Source organism: Pelophylax lessonae (genome assembly GCF_965119305.1).
Source record: "Pelophylax lessonae genome assembly, chromosome: 3".
Classification (NCBI taxonomy): domain Eukaryota; kingdom Metazoa; phylum Chordata; class Amphibia; order Anura; family Ranidae; genus Pelophylax; species Pelophylax lessonae.
This window is the reverse complement of record NC_138770.1, coordinates 608,109,967-608,130,895: the sequence shown is the minus strand read 5'-3', so window position 1 is coordinate 608,130,895 and position 20,929 is coordinate 608,109,967. Positions and strand designations below refer to the sequence as shown.

General features: G+C 45.0%; 1 protein-coding gene across 1 annotated transcript in view; it reads left to right on the top strand.

The window, feature by feature from the left end:
* Positions 1-20,929, top strand: part of LOC309550642 (calpain-2 catalytic subunit-like) — a gene marked incomplete at both ends in the record, with an annotated part of 56,963 nt that overhangs the window by 28,726 nt on the left and 7,308 nt on the right. The window contains 2 exons of the mRNA XM_082250979.1: positions 18,845-19,005; positions 20,298-20,467. Of these exons, the coding sequence (XP_082107105.1) occupies positions 18,845-19,005; positions 20,298-20,467 (331 nt within the window). The remainder of the gene's footprint in view (positions 1-18,844; positions 19,006-20,297; positions 20,468-20,929) is intronic.

The window sequence follows — 20,929 nt, the reverse complement described above, 5'->3', positions numbered from 1 at the left end:
TTTCGGCTGCGTTACCGCAATTACATCTACCGCCACTAGATGGCTGTAGATGTAATTGTAATTCCCCCTCTCCTCTATGACCGCTGTCCGTGGTACTGGAGAGAGGAGGAGGAGGAGACTCAGACTGTGAGAGAGGAGAGGCGAGCGGCAGAGAGAGCACAGCACGCCAGGCCCAGGAGGAGGGCATGCCAGAGCATGCGGCGACCCTCTGCCACTTTGCCAGCCTGGCCACCCATATAGATAGATAAAATAAGTATAAAAAAATATAGTCAAGGACCAGGACTCCACCAGGGCAGCAGGAAGTCCACCACCAGTCCACCACCGCACACAGCCAGCCCAGAAGAGAAGAGAGGCGCAGACAGACAGGCCTGGAGGAGGACAGAGCTAGACGGACCGGGACCACAGTGTGCCAGTGCCTGGGCAGGCCACACCACCACCAGCAGCCAGCACAGCAGGTACCAAAAAACAAAAACCTCACAGTCACAGACTCAGTCACAGTCAGGAGTCAGGACTCAGACCCCCACCACCACCACCAGTGTACCACACCGCCACCACTACCAGTGTGCACACCGCCACCAGTACCAGTGTGCCACACTGCCACCACCAGTGTGCCACACTGCCACCCCCACCAGTGTGCCACACCGCCACCACCCCCACCAGTGTGCCAAACTGCCACCACCACCACCAGTGTGCCACACCGCCACCACCACCAGTGTGCCACACTGCCACCACCACCACCAGTGTGCCACACCGCCACCACCAGTGTGCCACACTGCCACCACCACCACCAGTGTGCCACACTGCCACCACCACCACCAGTGTGCCACACCGCCACCACTACCACCAGTGTGCCACACCGCCACCACCAGTGTGCCACACTGCCACCACCACCACCAGTGTGCCACACCACCAGTGTGCCACATCGCCACCACCAGTATGCCACACCGCCATCACCACCGTGCCACACCGCCATCACCACCGCCATGGTGCCACACCACCACAACCATCGTGCCACACCGCCACCACCAGTGTGCCACACCGCCACCACCAGTGTGCCACACCACCACCATCACCACTAGTGTGTACACCGCCACCACCCGTGTGCCACACCACCAGCCAGCCACTCCAGGCAGCAGGTAACAAAAAACAAAACAAAATACAGTTACTCACACAGTCAGGAGGACTCAGGACTCAGACCCCCACAGTGTGCCACACCGCCACCACTATTAAAGATTTTATAGAACATATTTGCATTATAGAATAGCTAACTCAATAACTTTTTGGGAGAAGTAATTTGTAACTGTAACTAATTACTTTTTTAAAGTAAGATGACCAACACTGCTCGTTTGTCAGTGGTCTGAAAAACATCTAATGTCAGGTTATGTTCAGTCAGCCTAAGTGGTACCGTCCTTGATTGGATTGCTATGGCGTGGCGCAACTGCGGGTATCGAAAAAAGTAATGCCTAGGGAGATCAAACTCCTGTTGGAGTTCCACTCCCTCCAATCGAAGCAACTCTCGATAGTTGGAATTCCGCCACAGTGAAGTACCATGGAAGAACCCCTTTATTCAAAGCATTCTCCGCACGCATTGCCACAATGTAATGAGAAGCCTGATCGTCGGGAGCGAGGCTTTTAAATGTGTAAACCCAGCCTCTAAGTGTGTGAACGCTGTATATGGAGAACTCGGGGGACCAGGAGAGCACGGATGGGATCAGAAAGGTCATGCAGTTCCCAGCCGCCCAAATGCTGAACCTGAGAGGCAAGGAAGTACATCCTAGAATTGGGGACCGCGAGTCCCCCAATGTCCTTACTCATCTGAAGCGTGGTGAGCCTAATGCGAGCCACCTTCTTTTTCCAAATTAGATCGCGAAACAAGGATTCCACACAGAGGAACCACCGCTTCGGGATCCAGAGGGGATCATTATGTAGTACACAGAGGAGATGGGGAGCCCAAATCATCTTAACCAGGTTAACCCAGCCTGCTGCCGACAGAGAAAGCTTACATCAAGCCGTACACTTGAGGCAAAATTTACGAAGCAGGGGTACTAGGTTAAGCTCCAGGTATCGTCCAACATCTGGGGACACCTGGACACAAAAGTATTTAAACTGGTCCACCACACGCACATCTACAGCGCGAGCTGGCTGGGGGGCAATGATGGGATCCAATGGCATAAGGACTGATTTGTCCCAATTAATAGAGAACCCGGAGAAGGAACCGAAGAAGTCAATAAGAGACATAGCCTCACTCAGCGACTCCCCCGTGTCTCCCAGGTAGAGGGTGTCGTCTGCATATAACGAAATAACATCCACATGTGGACCCCGTCGGAAGCCAACAATCCCCGGGGATGCCCGAATGCATGCTGCCAGTGGCTCCAAGGCCATGGCAAACCGCAGGGGTGAGAGTGGGCACCCCTGCCTAGTGCCCCGGAAAAGGTTGAAGGGCTCCGACAGTTCCCCATTAATCTTTAATCTTGCTCGTGGATTAGCATAAAGTAATTTAACCCAGCTGATAAAGGTCTCACCCACTCCAAAACGCCTCCACACTGCCCAAAGATAAGGCCATTCAACACTGTCGAAGGCCTTAGCTGCATCCAGGGAGAATATTGCTCTGTTACCGGGATTATCTACAGGGAGCTGAAGGTTAAGGAATAAACGCCGCAAATTCAAGGCCGTAGCCCGCGTGGGGATAAAGCCCGACTGATCCCTGTGAAAAAGGGTCTGTATGACAATGGACAGTCTGGAGGCCAACATCTTGGCCAGTAGTTTAACATCCGCCGTCAGTAGGGAGATGGGCCTATACGAATCTGTAGTGCGTCATTAAGTACTTGTAATAGGATAGGCACCAGTTGTTCAGAGTATCGCCCATAAACCTGACGGAAGGCCGTCCGCTCCCGGTGATTTACCCTTCGGGGCAGCTTTTAGGGCCATAAGAAGTTCATCCTCGGTCAAGGGGGCGTCTAGCCCCACAGCATCCATGGCAGACAATAAGGGCAACTCACATGCATCGAAAAAATCCTCCACCACCTGTGGCGCAGCGACACCTTGGATGAGTACAGATCCGAATAAAACTCCCGGAGAGCCCTAGAGATCTCATGGGTAGTACTCCACTGAACGCCCGAGGGGTCCCTAAGTTCCGCAATAAATGTGGCCGGTTGTTGGGAACGTACCAACATAGCCCGCATATGACCCGTACTCTCCCCCTCCTCAAAATGTTTTTGTTGAAGGAAGAACCTTTTGTTTTCAGCTAATTGTAATGCCACCATCTTAGAGAGGGATTGGGCTGCCAACTAAGAGCGCTGGATGTCATCAATAGGGTTATTCACATATGCTTCCTCTGTCCCCGTTACCTCCGCCATAACTGTATTCTCCCACAATTTAGTAGAGGACTTAATATTGGTAATCAAATAGCTAAATTGTCCCCGCAAAAAGGCCTTTGCTGCATCCCACAAGACCCCCAAGTCTGCCGTATTCAGGTTAGTTTTAAAGTAGGAGGACAGTAAAGCAGATACAGGGTCTGGCCTAGGGAAAAGTGTTAACCAGAAGGGGTTTAGTCTCCAGAGGGGCCTCCCCGTTCTAGTCAGGAGGGACAGTCTGATCCGGAGCAGGGCATGGTGCGAGACAAGTCTCGGGCCATACTCAGCTTCCATCACAAGAGGCAAAAGGGCCTCCCATATCAATACCTGAAAGGCCCGCCTGTGCAGCTGAAAAGCAGGAGTACACCCTATCACCCGGGTGGCCCAGCCTCCACACATCCGTCAGTCAAGCTCCCCCATCAGCCAAGCAAAGGGGGTCCCGATGCCAGCCGGTGGCGGGGTCCCGGAGCGAGGGGAGAACCTATCCCAGTGGGGATCCAGTATTGCATTATAGTCACCGACCACTAACAGAGGAACCGCCGGAAGTCCAGCAATTCGCTCTGCCAGTAGTCTAATCACCCCAGTAGAAAAAGGAGGCGGGACATAGACCGTAATAAGTGCACAAGTCAACCCCCCAACAGTACATAGTAGCAAAATCACAAATTTACCCTCAGGATCTAAAAAACTAGAGGAGCAGGCAAATCGAACCCCCCTCCACACCAAGACACAGACCCCCCCCCCCCTGGAAAAAGTAGACAAAGTAGAGTGATATTGATAACTAAATATAGTAGGGGCCAGGCTAGGCGACGGATCAGGGGACAGATGAGTCTCCTGCAGGCATACCACATCAGCTTGCAATCTTTTTAGATTTCTAAGTACTGCAGTTCTCTTCAATGGGTTGTTCAGTCCAAGAACATTCCATGAAACAATGCTTACAGTGTCAGCTATAGCAGGTCTTGCGTCAATAGATGTAGACAATTAGGTTCAGTACTCAGCTGGGCAAAGAACCTCGACACCCCAGGGGGGAACGAGGAAACACAGGAGGAGAAGGGGACTGCCCAGAAAGATCCATAGAGGCAGAGCAGTCCAAGTCCCCGACACACACATAGGTAACACCATCAGCCATGGGAGATGACGTCCCGGGTGAAGACAAGGGCATGATCAATAGCTCCAGTGGAAAAAAAGGGGGCAAAAATAAAAGGCAGAAAAAATGGTAAAAATTTCAATTGATAACTGTTGGAAGAATTCCAGGCTTGGAAACCGGTGTTTGTAGGAAAACAAGTACGTTCGCTTTATTTCATGTGCACATGGAGAAATACACAAATGCAAGCAGGTGTATGCTAAAGGTTCAGTCTGCCGGTATGTGATTCCTATCGATCCCCCACAGGGCTTAAGCTTTTATAGTAATGAATATGCATGAGACATAGATGTATCCTGGGCTGTAACCTAGGTGTGACCATGTAACTGGTCCAATCAGAGTCCATTTTCTTATTATGGTTAGTTGCAACTGGTTTGTGACGAGACCAATCTCGCCACTGGGCATTGGAGAAGCCTGGTTGCTCGCCTCCTGCAAGGTGACTATGGACCCTCTCTCATCAGCCCATGCTAAACGTAAACCCCATGGCAGTTTGACTGTGTTTGTGGCATCTGAGCGCTGTTTGGATATGTTGAGCGCTCCGATCCAGGCTATCTGGGGATGGGTTGAATGTGGGGGTTCTGTTCAGTAGACTGGGAGTTATGCATTTTTGTGTCTTTTTGTGTTTCTTTAACCAATGTGGCTAATGGAGTCTTGCCTCTATCCTGGAAGCTAAAACGTATTCCTGTAAACTGTAAGGAACAGGAAGTCAACTCCTAATATGGTCATTCCAGGAAGTTCTGAGGAGACGGACTGTCTAAGGTGGCTCCCCATTCACCTTTTGTCAGGTGTGCTAATGACCTCACCTGTTGTCTGCTAAGGGAGGTATTGACACTCAGAGTAATGTGTATTGAGGGCTCGTTAGGGAACCATTGTTCTGTGTCTGACTATAGTTTACATTGATTGCCCCCTAGGGCTTCTGTCTCCTTGCATTGGTCAAAGCTATCTGACCAATCCCTGTTGACTCATTTTCAAGTCCTCATTTGCATAGCAGCCCTCATGGTCAAGCTATCTGACCAATCACTACTGACTCATTTTCGAGCCCTCATTTGCATGTCTGGAGAGGACCTTATTGGGGACTGCAGGTACTGTGAAATTGACCAATGGGAAAGCGGTTGTTGGGGGAAGGATGTTCCAAATTCTGTATAAAAGTGTGCTGTGTTCTTCCAATAAATGTTGTTCCTGTTTTACCCTCAACTCGGAGCTCTGTCTCGTTCTTGGGGGGATTCACTGTATGCTGTTGGAGACTGATTGCTAGGAGTGTAAGCTGATGTATGTTTTTCCTGTTCGTCTGCTAGCAGCTATTCGTGAGGTTCCAGGTTGGAGTGCTATTTTGTATCCAGTTCGGGAGTTTGGTGTTCTCCAGTAGCTGTGCCTGTCTCTCAGAAAGGGGCATATCGCCTAAACGGATTTTAACCCCTTGTCTGCTGAAACGGTCCGTTACATGGTTTTATTACAACTGGTGGTCAATTTCGTTGGTTCTTTAACCACAAATGTCTATTCGTTGATCAAACAGGGAAGTAAGCCATTGGTTTTCACCATGTTGCCACTGTCCTCTTTTGAAATAAGCAGACCATCTGTTTCTGTTGTTTTCCTCGGATAAGCATATTTCATTAGTTACAAGTAAGCTTAAAGCATAACTCTATGTATATTTTAGGTTCACGCAAAACATGGTTTATTCAATTTACCTAACATTTCCCTCCTGTTGAACCTACAATATATAGGCTTTGCTCAAAACCCTGTTTCAACAGGCATTACCATAAAAACAGTTGGCCTCTTAAATTTTTTTATAAGCATATACTGTATGTACATTTTACACAGTTGTTACCTCATCCAAAGGCGGATCAAGTTCATTGGTGGCAAGAACTGTATACATTACATCGCTAGCAGCTTTGTCCGCTATCCTTGAGATGAGTCCCTTCATACATGGTACCAGACAGCAGCCTAAGCATAATAACACTGACAGCACTACTGAAACCGCAGTGGCTAGGGTAGTAAAATACTTGCCCCTTTTTCCAAACCATTGTTCCATGCATCCGGTGAAGGGGTCCTCAATCCCGCTATATTTTGCCAATTCCAGAGATAGCATCTCCAAGCCCTTCAATGTGTGGAAGACGCTGCCATCCGCTCCAGTGTTGTTGGGGATATAGGTACAGCAGGTGGTACCAAACATCATACAAACCCATATTCTGACACAGACAGCGTCGGCTTACATGTAAAAGCAGTCCTAGCGGATAATTGCCTGCTAGACTGCTTTTACAAGCAGTGGGACTCCCCCCTCCTGCCGCCTTACGGGTTTTTTCCCGGGCTCTCCTGTCCCACTGGTTAACACAAGAGTGCAGCTGGTGGCTCAGTTATCTAACCATAGAGCTGATTGGAGACGAGAAGGGCTCCAATCATCTCTATGGCCTAAGATACTGGAAGCTACGAGCATTTCATGACTTCTGTTTCAATAAACAGCGCCATTGGGAAATTGGGAAAGCATTTTATCACACCAATTTTGGTGTGGTCAGATGCGTTAAGGTCAGAGGAGAGATCTAGAGTCTAAAAGACCCCGATTTTTAAAAAAAGAGTACCTGTCACTTAGGGCTGCGCATCTTCACTCGTCTCACGATTCGATTACGATTATCAAGGCAACGATTCGATTAGATTCCGCGATGCATCATGATTACTGCCCAATGACCATGCCCAGCCCACTGCCCAATGGTTTTCAAAAAGGTGAAAGTATCAGCGCGACTGTGTGTGGAATCGCACACTAGTATACAATATAATACTCGCAGCAGCTATATCAAAATGCGTGAATCACTGCACATAGAAGGATCATGAATAGAAAGATACAGCGCTACTAACATAAATGATGTGCAAAATAAGCAAAAAGTGTGCTGAATATGCTAGTACAGTCCTGATGTGGGAAGTATTAGATCAAAGGGTATAAAGGTGCTAATATTACCAAAACCAGCAGCGCAGTAATCCTATTATATATAGATCACCCTGCTACAATATTTTATAATATGATTATACCAAATGCATACAAATATCAATAAATAATGTGCAATATATAAAGTGCAAAAAAAAAAAATATATATATATACCACTTGGCAGCAGTAATAAATATTAATCATAATCTAAAGTGCATAAGTGTGTAAACAATATCACTTGGTAAAGTGCATTTAATTATAAACCATAAATCAAGTGCTCCAGTGCTCTGTGCAAATAACGAATCAGTCCTTTTGTTTCCTGTGCTATGCCTTACACCAGTCCATGCACATTTCCAGGCATGCAGAAGAATATTGGTGGTGGGAACCTCTTATCACCAAATACACCCCGTGGAGAAGGTGGGGGCTTACCGGATTAAATATACACTTGAGCCTTGTTGCAAATAAACCATCAGCTGCATACAGGAAGACTCCAGGACTTAGGGTCCACTGCAAAAGGCGTCCTTTGCATCAATGTCTCCTACACAGCTTAGGGCAAACACAAGGGACTCCACATAGCGTAATTTGTTCACAACTTTTATTAAAACAATACCAGTTTTAAAAACATCAGCGACTTCTATGTTTGGACCGCACTCTGTCCACTATATGTATTTTTACCGTGTGTCTGATGTTTACTCTCCTAACACAGTCACAAACCGGCAATCAGCAGGCAGATGGAGTCGGTGTGCGTGTCACTCTGGATTAGGGACTCACGCAATATAATATATAACTGCGAAAAGTAGTGCAAATTGGCAAAAATAAATCACAATATATAATACAGTGCAAGTGACATAGAAAACCTCTAGGGATAATAATATCAGTAATAGAGGTTTTCTAGAGGTTTTCTATGTCACTTGCACTGTATTATATATTGTGATTTATTTTTGACAATTTGCACTTATATATTATATTGGGTGAGCTCATATATGTTTTATACTAGACATTCTTGCTAGCACCTTTTATACCCTTTGATCTAGTACTTTTCACATGGGAACTGTACTAGCACATTCAGCACATATATCACTAGGAGTAGAATAACAATCCTGCTCACCCAGCGCTTCCAAAACTCGGACTTCCAAGTCCGTGATGACGAAACACGTTAGGGCGTGAGCACGCAGTTACCTTGGTTACCGACACACGTCAGACGCCACACCCGGAAGTTATCCGCCTATGGCACCCAGCGGTCGGCAGTAACGAACGGTGTGTCCCGATCGACAGTGCGGTAACTGCTTAACATACAATTTACAACGTTTGTCTTTATTTTGAGCATGTGAGTGTAATCCCTAAGGGATGAGTGTTATGCTTTTATCTTTTCAATAAATGAAAACGGGGTTACGCTATGTGCTTGTGATATTCATTTTACATGTACGTCTTGGTGAGTGGTCAAGCAGTCTGGGTTCCTTTTGGAGACGATACCACATTGACTCTGGTGTTTGAGGATCTTGCAGAAGATTACTACAGGCCTATATCTGTGCGCATTTCCATCTGGGCGTGCACTGTGGTGAGGTGGAGGTTTTGTATCCTGCTGCCTGCATGCGGTTGTGCTGCACTTCAAACAGACTTTTATTTGGACTGTTTTTCCACTTTTGAAATATACAGTGGTTCACTTACCAATAATTGCATGTGCTATTACTGTCGGTGTATGTAGATTATGCACCCTTAGCGCCGCTAGTGGACTCATGAGGAGTTTTCTTTCATATTTTAAACTTTAAAAGAGTGCACCTGTTTTGTACATTCAGCACATATTTGCAAAATTAGTGTCAGTGACTATGTTTCAGGGACAATTCCAGTGTGTAAGGGTTGATGTAAACTGATGCCTGAGTGATTACCTTATTATCTCCAGTATTTTCATCATCAGTCTCCTCTCCTGCACTTAGCCAGCGGTGAGGAGGAGGAGGAGGAGGAGGAGATCGGCTGGCCAGAGGGCACCACTTGAATGTGACTGAGATGTAAAATCCTGAGATGATAAGGTAAATTCAGGAATCAGTTTACATTAACCCTTACACACTGGAAGGGTGCCCTGAAACTGAGTTACTGACACTAATTTGTTTTAACTTTTGATGCACTGGCAGCCGGGCTGTCCTTGGAGAGGCCGGGGGGGGGGGCGGATGACGTCATCCACGCATCGCTTCGGCCGCTCCTCAGCATCGGATTTAAATCGTTCAAGCCGCATCGCGATGCATCGATGCAACGATTATTTTCAACACCCCTACTGTCACTACAGATTGCTATCATAGGGGATATTTAAATTCACTGCGATAAAAAATAAAAATGGTTAAAAAAAAAAAAAATGAAAGGAAAGGAAAGGTGTCAAAATAACATAAAAAAAAATCAAGCCCTCCCTGTCCCCCTGTGCTTGCGCGCAAAGGCGCACGCAAGCGTTGGTCTAGTGTCATATGTAAACCGCAATTGCAACATGCATGTGAGGTATCGCCGCAAACGCCAGGTTGAGGGCAGTAATTCTTGCTGTAGACCTCCTCTGTAAGTCTAAAGTGGTAACCTGTAAAGACTTTTAAAAGCTTTTAAAAATGTACATAGTTTGTTGCCACTGCACAGGTGTGCACAATTTTTAAAGCATGTCATGTTTGTTATCTATGTACTCGGCATAAGATCATCTTTTAAATTTTACCAAACAATTTGGAATTATATAGTGTATTTGTGCATTAAATTTAAAAAAATATTTTTTTTTCGCAGAAATTGCGTTTGGAAAATCTGTGCGCAAATAGCGTGTGACAATAAAATTTGCAATATCCACCATTTTGTTCTGTAGGGCCTCTGCTTTAAAAAAAATATATAATGTTTGGGGGTTCAAAGTAATTTTCTAGTAAAAAAAAATATTTTTCATGTAAAAAAGTCACAGAAAAAGCTTGGTTTTCAAGTGGTTAGAAGAGTGGGTGATGTGTGGCTAAGATTGAGCATAAAATGCCAGGACAGTTCAAACACCCCCAAAATTACCCCTTTTTGAAAAGTAGACACCCAAAGCCATTTGCTGAGAGGCATATTGAGTCCATGGAGTATTTTGTATTTTGCCCTAAGTTTCGGGAAGGTGACAATTTGTTTTTGTTTTTTTTACAAAAAGTTGTCACTAAATTATATATTGCTCAGGCATGCCATGGGTATACTGTATGTGAAATGACACCCCAAAATAAATTCTGCTGCTTCTCCTGAGTACAGGGATGCGTAAATTGTGCATTTTACTTGCGCACTACCTGTCACAGTTTCAGAGGCCCTGGAATTTCAAGATAGCACAAAACCCCCCAAATGACCCCATTTTGCAAAGTAGACATTCCCTGTACTCAGTATCCCTGTACTCAGAAGAAGCAGCAGAATATATCTTGGGATGTAATTACACATATACCCATGGTATGCGTAAGCAATATATCATTTCAATGACAACTTTGTGTTAAAAAAATATATATATTTTTTAGTCATTTTTCAAACACCTGTGACAAAAAAAAATTAAATATTCAATGAGCTCAACATGCCTCTCAGGACATTCCTTAGGATGTCTACTTTCCAAAAAGTGGTAATTTGGGGGGGGGGGGGGTTGTACTGCCCTGCCATTTTAGCACTTCATGAAATGAGATAGGCAGTCAGAAAGTAAAAGCTGCATAAATTCCAGTATTTTACACCATAGTTTGTAGACGCTATAACTTTTGCGCAAGCCAATAAAAATACACTCATTGAGATTTTTTTTGTCAAAGACATGTAACTAAATACAATTTGGCCAAAATATATGACATAAATTGAGTATATTGGATATTTTTTAAAAGACAAAGTTGAAAATGTAATTTTTTCTCAAAATGTTCGCTCTTTTTTTATTAATATCGCAAAAAATAAAAAGCACAGAGGTGATCAATTACCACCAAAAGAAAGCTCTATTTGTGGGAAAAAAGGATGTAAATTTTATTTGGGTATCGCATTGCATGACCGCACAATTGTCAGTTAAAGTCACGCAGTGCCAAGTTGGAAAAAGGGGCCTGGTCATTGAGCAGCCAAATCCTCCAGGGCTAAAGTGGTTAATGAACAGCTTGGTTGAATGCTATTTACGACTCAGTTCTGGTCCTTAATGGATTTGTTCAAAGTTTTACGACAGGCCTTTTGGAAGAACAGACATCCTATCCCAGATAGCAATTAGAGGTTTCCTGTCTCTGAGTTGAGATAACGGTTCTTTTGAAGTGTAAAACATCTGCATTCCATGAGTGAATTGAGGTGGGGAGGGGGGAGAATATCACTGCGTGTATATCTGTTCTGCCTGTCATGGCTGCCTACTGAACAAAATGGTTGCTTCTGAACAACATGGCTGCCTGTGACAGCTTTTGTAAATCCAGTGCAGGATATCATTAGTGGCATCATTAAATCAGGGGGAATTTCTGGCCTCCATCGATATCAAAGATGTGTATCTCCATGTCCCCATATTCGAGGGACATCAACAATTCCTCTGTTTTGCGGTGGCAGAGGAGCATTTTCAATTTGTGGCGTAACCCTTTGGTCTCGCCTCCACTCCCAGAGTCTTTACCAAGGTCCTGGCCCCTGTGCAGGCCTTTTTACGTCAGCGAGGTATCTCGATTGTGGGATATCTGGACGATCTTCTGTTGCGAGCAGTCTCCCATTCGGATCTGTTGGGCAACATCTCTATTACAGTTCAGACCCTTCAACAATTCGGGTGGATGATCAATTTCTAGAAATCTGTTCTGACGCCATCCGTGCAGGTCACTTATCTGGGGCTGACTCTCGACTCTGCTCTGGCGAGGGTCTTTCTTTCCTTAGAGAAGCTTCAGATGCTGCAAAGGGCGATCAGGTTGCTGATGGAAACCTATCAGTCCTCCTTGTCAGTCCCCCTAGCATGAGGTCCCTGGGCCTGATGGTGTCGACCTTCGAAGCAGTCCCGTTTGAACAGTCTCACTTGAGACCTTTGCAGAAGGAGTTTCTGGCAAAGTGGAACAGGGATCCTCGGCCATTGGACCAGAATATTTGTTTGAGCCATCTCGCGAATTCGGCTCTATGCTGGTGGATCCAGTCAACTGTTCTGTGTCAGGGCAAGTCATTCCTACCGTTGTTCTGGACGGTGGTGACCATGGGCGCCAGCCTATCAGGCTGGGGGTGGAGTGCTTGGGGAAACTTTGTGTCCAGGGGACTTGAATGGCTGAGGAGTCTTCCTTGCCGATCAATATTCTGGAACTGAGGGCTATCAAGCTTTGCCTGCTCCACTGGATGAGTCGACTAAGTGGCTCACCGGTTCAGATACAGTCGGACAATGCCACGGCTGTGGCTTACATCAATCATCAAGGGGGCACCAAGAGGGTCCTGGCGGCCAAGGAGGTGGCTGAGATTCTGGTTTGGGCGGAAACCAATGTTCTGGCCCTTTCCACAGTCCACATACCGAGTGTGGAAAATTGGCAAGCGGATTACCTGAATCATCAGGTGTTGGATCAAGGGGAATGGTCCCTTCATCCAGAAGTGTTTCATCTCCAGTGTGCTCGGTGGGGGACTCCAGAGGTGGATCTGTTTGCATCTCGTCTCAACAGGAAAGTTCAGCGTTTTGTGGCCAGGTCTCAGGATCCTCTAGCCAACGCCACAGAGGCTCTGGTGGCTCCTTGGAGCCAATATTGCCTGATTTATGCCTTCCCTTCACTAGTACTCCTGCCGAGGTTTCTTCGCTGGGTGGTGGTGGAAGGCATTCCGATCGTTTTGGTGGCACCAGACTGGCCTTGACGATCTTGGAACTCAGAACTGGTAAAAATGGTTGTGGATCCTCCATGGCGACCTCCTCTACGGGAAGATCTGCTGTCTCAAGGACTGATCTTCCATCCTGCTTTACGGTATCTGGCTTTAATGGCTTGGCTGTTGAAAGCAAGGTGTTGAGGGATAGAGATCTATCTGACTCAGTGATTTCTACTCTTTTGAACGCCAGGAAGTCAACTTCTAGGAAGATCTATCATCGTACGTGGAAATCATACATTTCATGGTGTGAATCGCTGCAGCTACACCCTCGCTTGTTTTCTATAGCTAAGGTTTTGGTCTTTTTACAAAAAGGGGTTGAGCAGCACTTGGCGTTAGGCACTATCAAGGGTCAGGTGTTGGCCTTGGCCCTTTACTTCCAATGCACGTTGGCTACTAATAGCTTGATTCCCACATTTATTCAATGGGTTGCGGCATCTGGCTCCTGCGAGGAGATCCCCGTTACCTCCATGGTGTTGTCTGTTCTTCAAAAGCCTCCTTTTGACAATATTAGGAAGATTTCTCTGTCTCAGAAGGTAGCTGTAACGGATCAACCGACAGTTGACGGATGCTCCTAGTGCTTCCCAAGGGCTCCAAGCACTCCACCAGACACCATAACCACCTCAGACCCCACAAAACACCGTAGCTTGGTTAGGGTCTCGCTGTCTCCTACCCACCTTGGACCTATGACAAGGCTCCAGGTTCTAGTGGGTGAACCTCTCTTTCCCCAGAGAGTGAAGCAGGTACAGTACAAGCTCTTACAAGAGCTTAGTGATTATCCAAGGGAGTATGAAGTGCAAGGCAATCCTACATTGTGGGTGAAATAGAACTCAAACTTTAATGGTACAGCTGCCCTTTTTACAGTTTTCCCCAACCAGGTTACTACCCAGGTGAACCTTGTTGGGAACAAGCCCTGAAATTCACAATCAAATGAAAAGAGTTTTACACTCCCATACAGTGTACACAATCCCTCCCCTCTGCCTGATTACAGTATCATATGCAGATGAAAGTGTATGGATGTGATGGATTGAACAGTGCTCTGTGAGATGTTCAATGCTTGGGATATTTTTTTTTATAACCTAACCCTGCTTTAAACTTCTCCAGAACTTTATCTCTGACCTGGAACAAGAAAAAACAGAGGGCGCACCGGCCTAGCGCATTACCTCGAAATAAAACAGCTTTATTAAAAGTAAGTGCAAACTCATACTCACAAACCAAGATTGTATAAAAGCATATCAACAATATTTTTTCGGCATCTGGGTTGTCGCGTCACAGTAATGAAGTTCTTGCAGCGACTGGCTAATGGATTTAAAGGACCTGCCTCTTCCTCAGAGCCTCAGAGACCTGTCCGGTGTGTTCCTTGGCCTTCATGATGCTGTTTGCTCACTAAGGTTCTCTAACAAACCTCTATGGGCTTCACAAGACAGCTGTATTTATACTAAGAATAAATTACACACAGGTGGACTCCATTTACTAATTAGGTGACTTCTGAAGGCTATTGGTTACACTAGATTTTAGTTAAAGGTATCAGAGTAAAGGGGGCTGAATTCAAATGTACGCCACACTTCCACTTCACAATCATGTGCCACTTTGTTTTGGTCTATCATATAAAATCCCAATAAAATACATTTACGTTTTTGGTTGTAACATGACAAAATGTGGAAAATTTCAACAGGTATGAATACTTTTTCAAGGAGACACTGTATTTTCCCAGAAGTCTGCACTAAGATGCAAGTCAGACATCAGGCTTCCCCTGATGAATGTAATTTTTGGTGAGATACTCCCAATAGGAAATCACATCTAAAAGTATGCAGACCCAGCAGCTTTCCTCAGCTCAGGACAACTACACTATAAGCGGTCTATAAAAAAAATCCATAGTGCAAATATGCCAGTCATTTTGCACAGGCTCCACAAATCTTCACTGTAATTTCAATGATAGGACATTTAAGAGATTGTTAGTGCCATCTAGTGACAATAATGCAGTATTTTTCCTGGTTGAATTATTAAAAAAAAAAATACTGCATTAACCACTTGCGGACCGCCGCACGACTATTTTCTGCGGCGGTCAGCCCCGTATAGGCAAAGTGACGTAGGACTACGTCGCTAGCCTGTGAGCCTCTAGGGGGCGAGCGCGCGCCGCCGGAGGCGCGCTCCCGCCCCCGCTCGTTCCCTATCTAGTCCACGCGTGTGACCAGCGGACCCAATGTCCTCCGGCCACTCGCGATCTCCCCGTGGAGAGGGAGAAAGGCAGGCGGCTGATGTAAACAGAGCTGCCTGTCATTCTCCCTGATCCTGCTATGTAGGATCGTATGTCTCTGTGCTTACATCACTAGCCACATCCCTTTACAGTTAGAAGCACGCCCCTAGGGACACACTTAACCCCTGCATCACCAATAAGTTTAACCCCTTCCCTGCCAGTGTCATTTTTACAGTAACAGTGCATATGTATAGCACTGATTACTGTAGTAATGTCACTGGTAACCCCAAAAGTGTCAAAAATGTCAGTCAAGGGTCCGATCTGTCCGCCGCAATGTCGCAGTCCCGCAAAAAAAATCACAGATCGCCGCCATTACTCGTTAAAAAAAAAAACACCAAAAATGACAGAAATCTTTCCCTTAGTTAGTAAACGCAATAACTTTTGCACAAACCAATCAAAATACGCTTATTGCGATTTTTTTCACCAAACATATGTAGCAGAAAACAAATTGGCCAAAAATGTTAAAAAATTTAGATTTTACATTTTTTGGGGAATTTCATATAAAAAAATTTGAAAAATATTGTTATTTTTTCCAAATTTACGCTCTTTTTTTGTTTATAGCGCAAAAAGTAAAAATCGCACAGGTGATCAAATACCACCAAAAGAAAGCTCTGTTTGTGGGGAAAAAAGGATGTCAATTTCATTTACAGCATCGCACGACCGCGCAATTGTCCGTTAAAGTCACGCAGTGCCGAATCGCAAAATAGGGCCTGGTCAGGAAGGGGGTAAAATCTTCCGGGGCTTAAGTGGTTACTGCCACTAGATGGCAATGATGATCCTAGGAAAGAAACCTTTTAGGAAAATTATAGTGGAGATTTATAGAGCCAGTGTGAATGATTGACATTTTAAACAGCAACATTTTTTTCATAAGCCTGTGGTGAAGTTGTCCAGTGCAGCCTCTCCTGTGCCACACAGCCATTGCAAGTAAAACATCCCAGCTGGGTCCGGTGCCTAGTGCTCACATCCATCACAGCCCCATTTATTCCTGAGGATGGTCCTCAGTGGGATGAATAGTGCCTCTTCATTGGTGTCAGTGGGTGGAATAGTGCCCTATCATTGATGTCAGTGGGAGGAATAGTGCCCTATCATTGGTGTCAGTGGGAGGAATAGTGCCTCTTCATTGGTGTCAGTGGGTGGAATAGTGCCCTATCATTGATGTCAGTGGGAGGAATAGTGCCATATCATTGGTGCCAGTGGGTGGAATAGTGCCCTATCATTGATGTCAGTGGGAGGAATAGTGCCCTATCATTGGTGTCAGTGGGAGGAATAGTGCCCTATCATTGGTGTCAGTGGGTAGAATAGTGCCCTATCATTGATGTCAGTGGGAGGAATAGTGCCCTATCATTGGTGTCAGTGGGAGGAATAGTGCCCTATCATTGGTGTCAGTGGGAGGAATAGTGCCCTATCATTGGTGTCAGTGGGTAGAATAGTGCCCTATCATTGATGTCAGTGGGAGGAATAGTGCCCTATCATTGGTTTCAGTGGGTAGAATACTGACCTATCATACCTGCCAACTGTCCCGTTATTCCCGGGACAATCCCGGCAAATAGGAGCCTGTCCCGGGTATTTTACATTGTCCCTGTTAATCAGGGACAATGTAAATCTTTTTTTTTTATTTTGTGCCACACAGTGTCGCTCTCACCCCAGCTAGGAGTTGTAGTTCTGGCAGCAGGTTGTCTCTCTCTCTCTGCCCGCTCACTCCTCCCGCCTGTCGCAAATTTAACGTGTCACCGAAGGCAGGGTGTCAGCATGGTGCACTTTCCAAAATCTGCCAGCAGGGGGAGGCAGAGCACCTTCCGACAAGCTGGAGGCCTCACACTCCATTAATTACTACTATCAATAATGTTTTTTTTATAGATTTAATTTATACACCTGTTAATTGATACATATATATAGTTTTCTAGCTCTAGATAAATGTGTGTACATATCCGTGTATGTGTGTGCATATATATATATATATATATATATATATATATATATATATATATATATTGCTCAAAAAAATGAAAACAGACCTCAATCCTCAATGGGAAAAATCTCATGCTGGATATCTATACTGGTATGCACTTGGTATGTGTTAGGATAACATGGACTGGGTAATGTGTTAGGATCTATACTGGTATGGACTATACTGTTATGGACTCTGTAAGGTGTTAGGATGGTATGGACTGGGTAATGTGTTAGGATCTATACTGGTATGGACTTGGTAATGTGTTAGGATGATATGGACTGGGTAATGTGTTAGGATCTATACTGGTATGGACTCGGTAATGTGTTAGGATGGTATGGACTGGGTAATGTGTTAGAATCTATACTGGTATGGACTGGGTAATGTGTTAGGATCTATACTGGTATGGACTGGGTAATGTGTTAGGAAGGAAAGGATGCTACATTGTTTTATGTAAATTAAAACTATCACCCTACAGAGGGCTGAATTCAAAGACAGGTGAATAAAGTGTGAAATGTGCTCAGGTGGGACCATACAAAAAATGAAATATGTAAATCTAAATAAAGTGTTAGGTGTAAATAAGTACAATAAAACCTAATTATACTAGATAGTATAATCATACTTATTTACATCTTGCACTTTATTTATATTTACATATTACATTTTTTTGTATGGTCACACCTGAGCACATTTCACACTTTAGAATTGCAGGGAATTGTGATGAGAATTTTAAACTTTAGGCAGAAGTAGTGCAGTAGAATGGGAGAATTATTCTAACTCTGCTACTTTGGCCTTAAGTTTTCAATTTCCTGTAATTCTCTCTTTATGAAGTAGACCCTATAATCTGATAAGTAGGCGGAGATTAATTATTCAGAGTGGGCGGAGCTTCAGGGAAGTGGGTGTGGTAAGTAATTGATAGCTGTGCTGCAAAGTGTCTCTGGAATTTTTTTTCAAATGTTGTCAACTATGCCCTATCATTGATGTCAGTGGGAGGAATAGTGCCCCATCATTGGTGTCAGCTGAGGAATAGTGCCTCATCATTGTCAGTGGGAGCAATAGTTCCTGATCATTGGTGTCAGAGGAAGAATGTATGCTTCATCATTGGGGTCAGTGGGAGGAACAATACCCCACTGTTGATGCCAGAGGGAGGAATGGTATCCCAAGGGTTGGGTAAAGGAACGCAGTTTGGAGACCTCTGCCTTATAGGAACAAGTTAAGAAAAACGAATAATGATGAGTCATGCTCTAGAGGGGGAGAGAGGAGGTATTGTGGTAAGTCTGGATAATTTCATTAGCTGACTCTTTTACAGACAGACTTTAATATGTAAAATGTATCTATATAATTACAGCAGGAGATTAGATTGTAAGCTCCTCTAGGGCAGGGATACAAATAATGTATCAGAATCCTATATATGTTTTCTGTGAAGCTATGTTATATTACCTGCTCTCCCCCTAGGATGTCATTCAATGATTTCCTGAGACATTTCTCCAGGCTCGAGATCTGTAACCTCACCCCCGACACCCTGAGCTCAGACAAATACAAGAAGTGGAGTCTGGTGAAGATGGACGGGATGTGGAGGCGAGGAGCCACTGCTGGAGAATGCCAGAATTTCCCAGGTAGGTCACAGGGAGAAAAGGAATCCTAGCTTCCTTAATATTATGGCTGCTAATTGGTGTAGGGAACAGTTGCAATATTTTCTCCACATTCTGTGAGCTGCTGGGCAAGGCTTGTGCACTCACGTATAGTACTGATTCCAAATCCAGCTCTGCCAGTGTTCTCTGCAGGCTTCCAACAGAGCCCCAAATCAATGCCTCTTTAATTACAATAACGCAGTCACTGTTGGGAGGGGGAGCTGAGCTGATCAGTCACTACTGGAGCAGAGTTAGGCCTCGTGCACACTGCAGCTCCAAAAATCATTCTTCAGATATTCAAGCTTTTTTTTTTTTTTTTGCACATCCACACTATAGGCATTTTCAGGATTTTAGTGGCAGGGAAGTTTACAGGCAGAAAAAAAGAAAACATCACTTGTGCGTTTTTGAGAGGAACTTTTGAGCATAAGAAACACTCAAAAGAACCCTTACACGCGTTAGCACACATTAATGCTAGGCACGTTTGAACTCTGACCAATAGAAGCATTAATATCAGACGCCAGAGCATGCGTTAACGCAAATTCAAAAACACCTTCTGAGGCTGCAATCTCCTGTAGGAGTTAGGCTTACAGCTGTGCATGAGGCCTTACTGCGAGAATAACTTGAAACAACTTCAGTGGTTCTGCTGTGAATTTTGATAATAAATTGCTCCACAGTGCTGGCAGCTACAGAGATTAATGAGGGCTTTTTTTAAAGCTCATTTACTATTTGTATATATAAATACTTAAAGTGATATTAAAGGTTACTTTTTTTTTTTAAATAAACATGTCATACTTGGCTGCTATGTGCAATGGTTTTGCACAGAGCAGCCCGATCCTCTTCTCCCTGGTGCTCCTCAGCTTTGGCGAGTGCCCCCAGAGGAAGCCGATTCCTTTGGGGGCACTCGTGCAGGCTCGGTCCCAAGCTGCCATGTCTGCGTCCATTAACACTCGACCCCATCCCACACTCCTTGTCACAGCATTTGATTGACAGCAGTGGGAGCCAATGGCTCCAGCTACTCTCAATCTGCCCAGAGAGGAGGAACAGATCCCGAAGAGCCTCGCCTATCATGCACAATGCGGGATCAGGTAAGTATAAGGGGGGATTTTGTTACAGAGAAGGTTTTTTTAACTTAATACATAGAAATGCATTAAGGGAAAAAATGTAGGCTTTAGAACCACTTTAAATGTTGAAAGCCTGGTCACAGATTAAATTAAACCATAGCCTGTAGAATTATAGCAGTAGCACAGTACATAGCAAATTGATGTTTCTCTCTACAGACTCCTTTTGGATGAACCTGCAGTATATGATAAAGCTGAATGAGGAGGACGATGATCCGAATGATGGAGAGGAAGGCTGCACATCCATTGTGGGTCTAATGCAGAAGAATCGGAGGAAGGCTCAGAAGATTGGGGAGAACATGCACACTATTGGCTTCGCCATCTATGAGGTGGGTTACTTTATTTTTACACCAGTGCCACTTAAAGAGTCAGGTCACCAAAAATATACACTTTTAATTGGACACTGGTGGGTTCAGCCAATATCTGTCCAGGATTACCTTTTGAAAATGTATCCTTGTCACTTTTTTTAGTCTCACTGGCTTTGTGTGAGCCTGACAAAGTGAGAGGTCAGATGATGTTTAAATTACTCAACTACATGACCTCATGCTGTTATCTCAGGTGCTTTCCTGTAAATGTTGTCTCCCAGCCCTTGAATGTGCATATCAATGTCAAATGGCCGAAGATTGTTGTTGAAAAATGCAGATGTCCATGGGCCCTGTTATTTGGTATTGTTATGTACTCTTGGGAACAGACATGTCAGGCCCTTTCTGGATAACTGCATGTGGTTAAAGAAGAAGAGGGGGTTGGGACTTTAAATGAGGTGCGCAGTCTCCCTCTAGTGGTGACTAAAG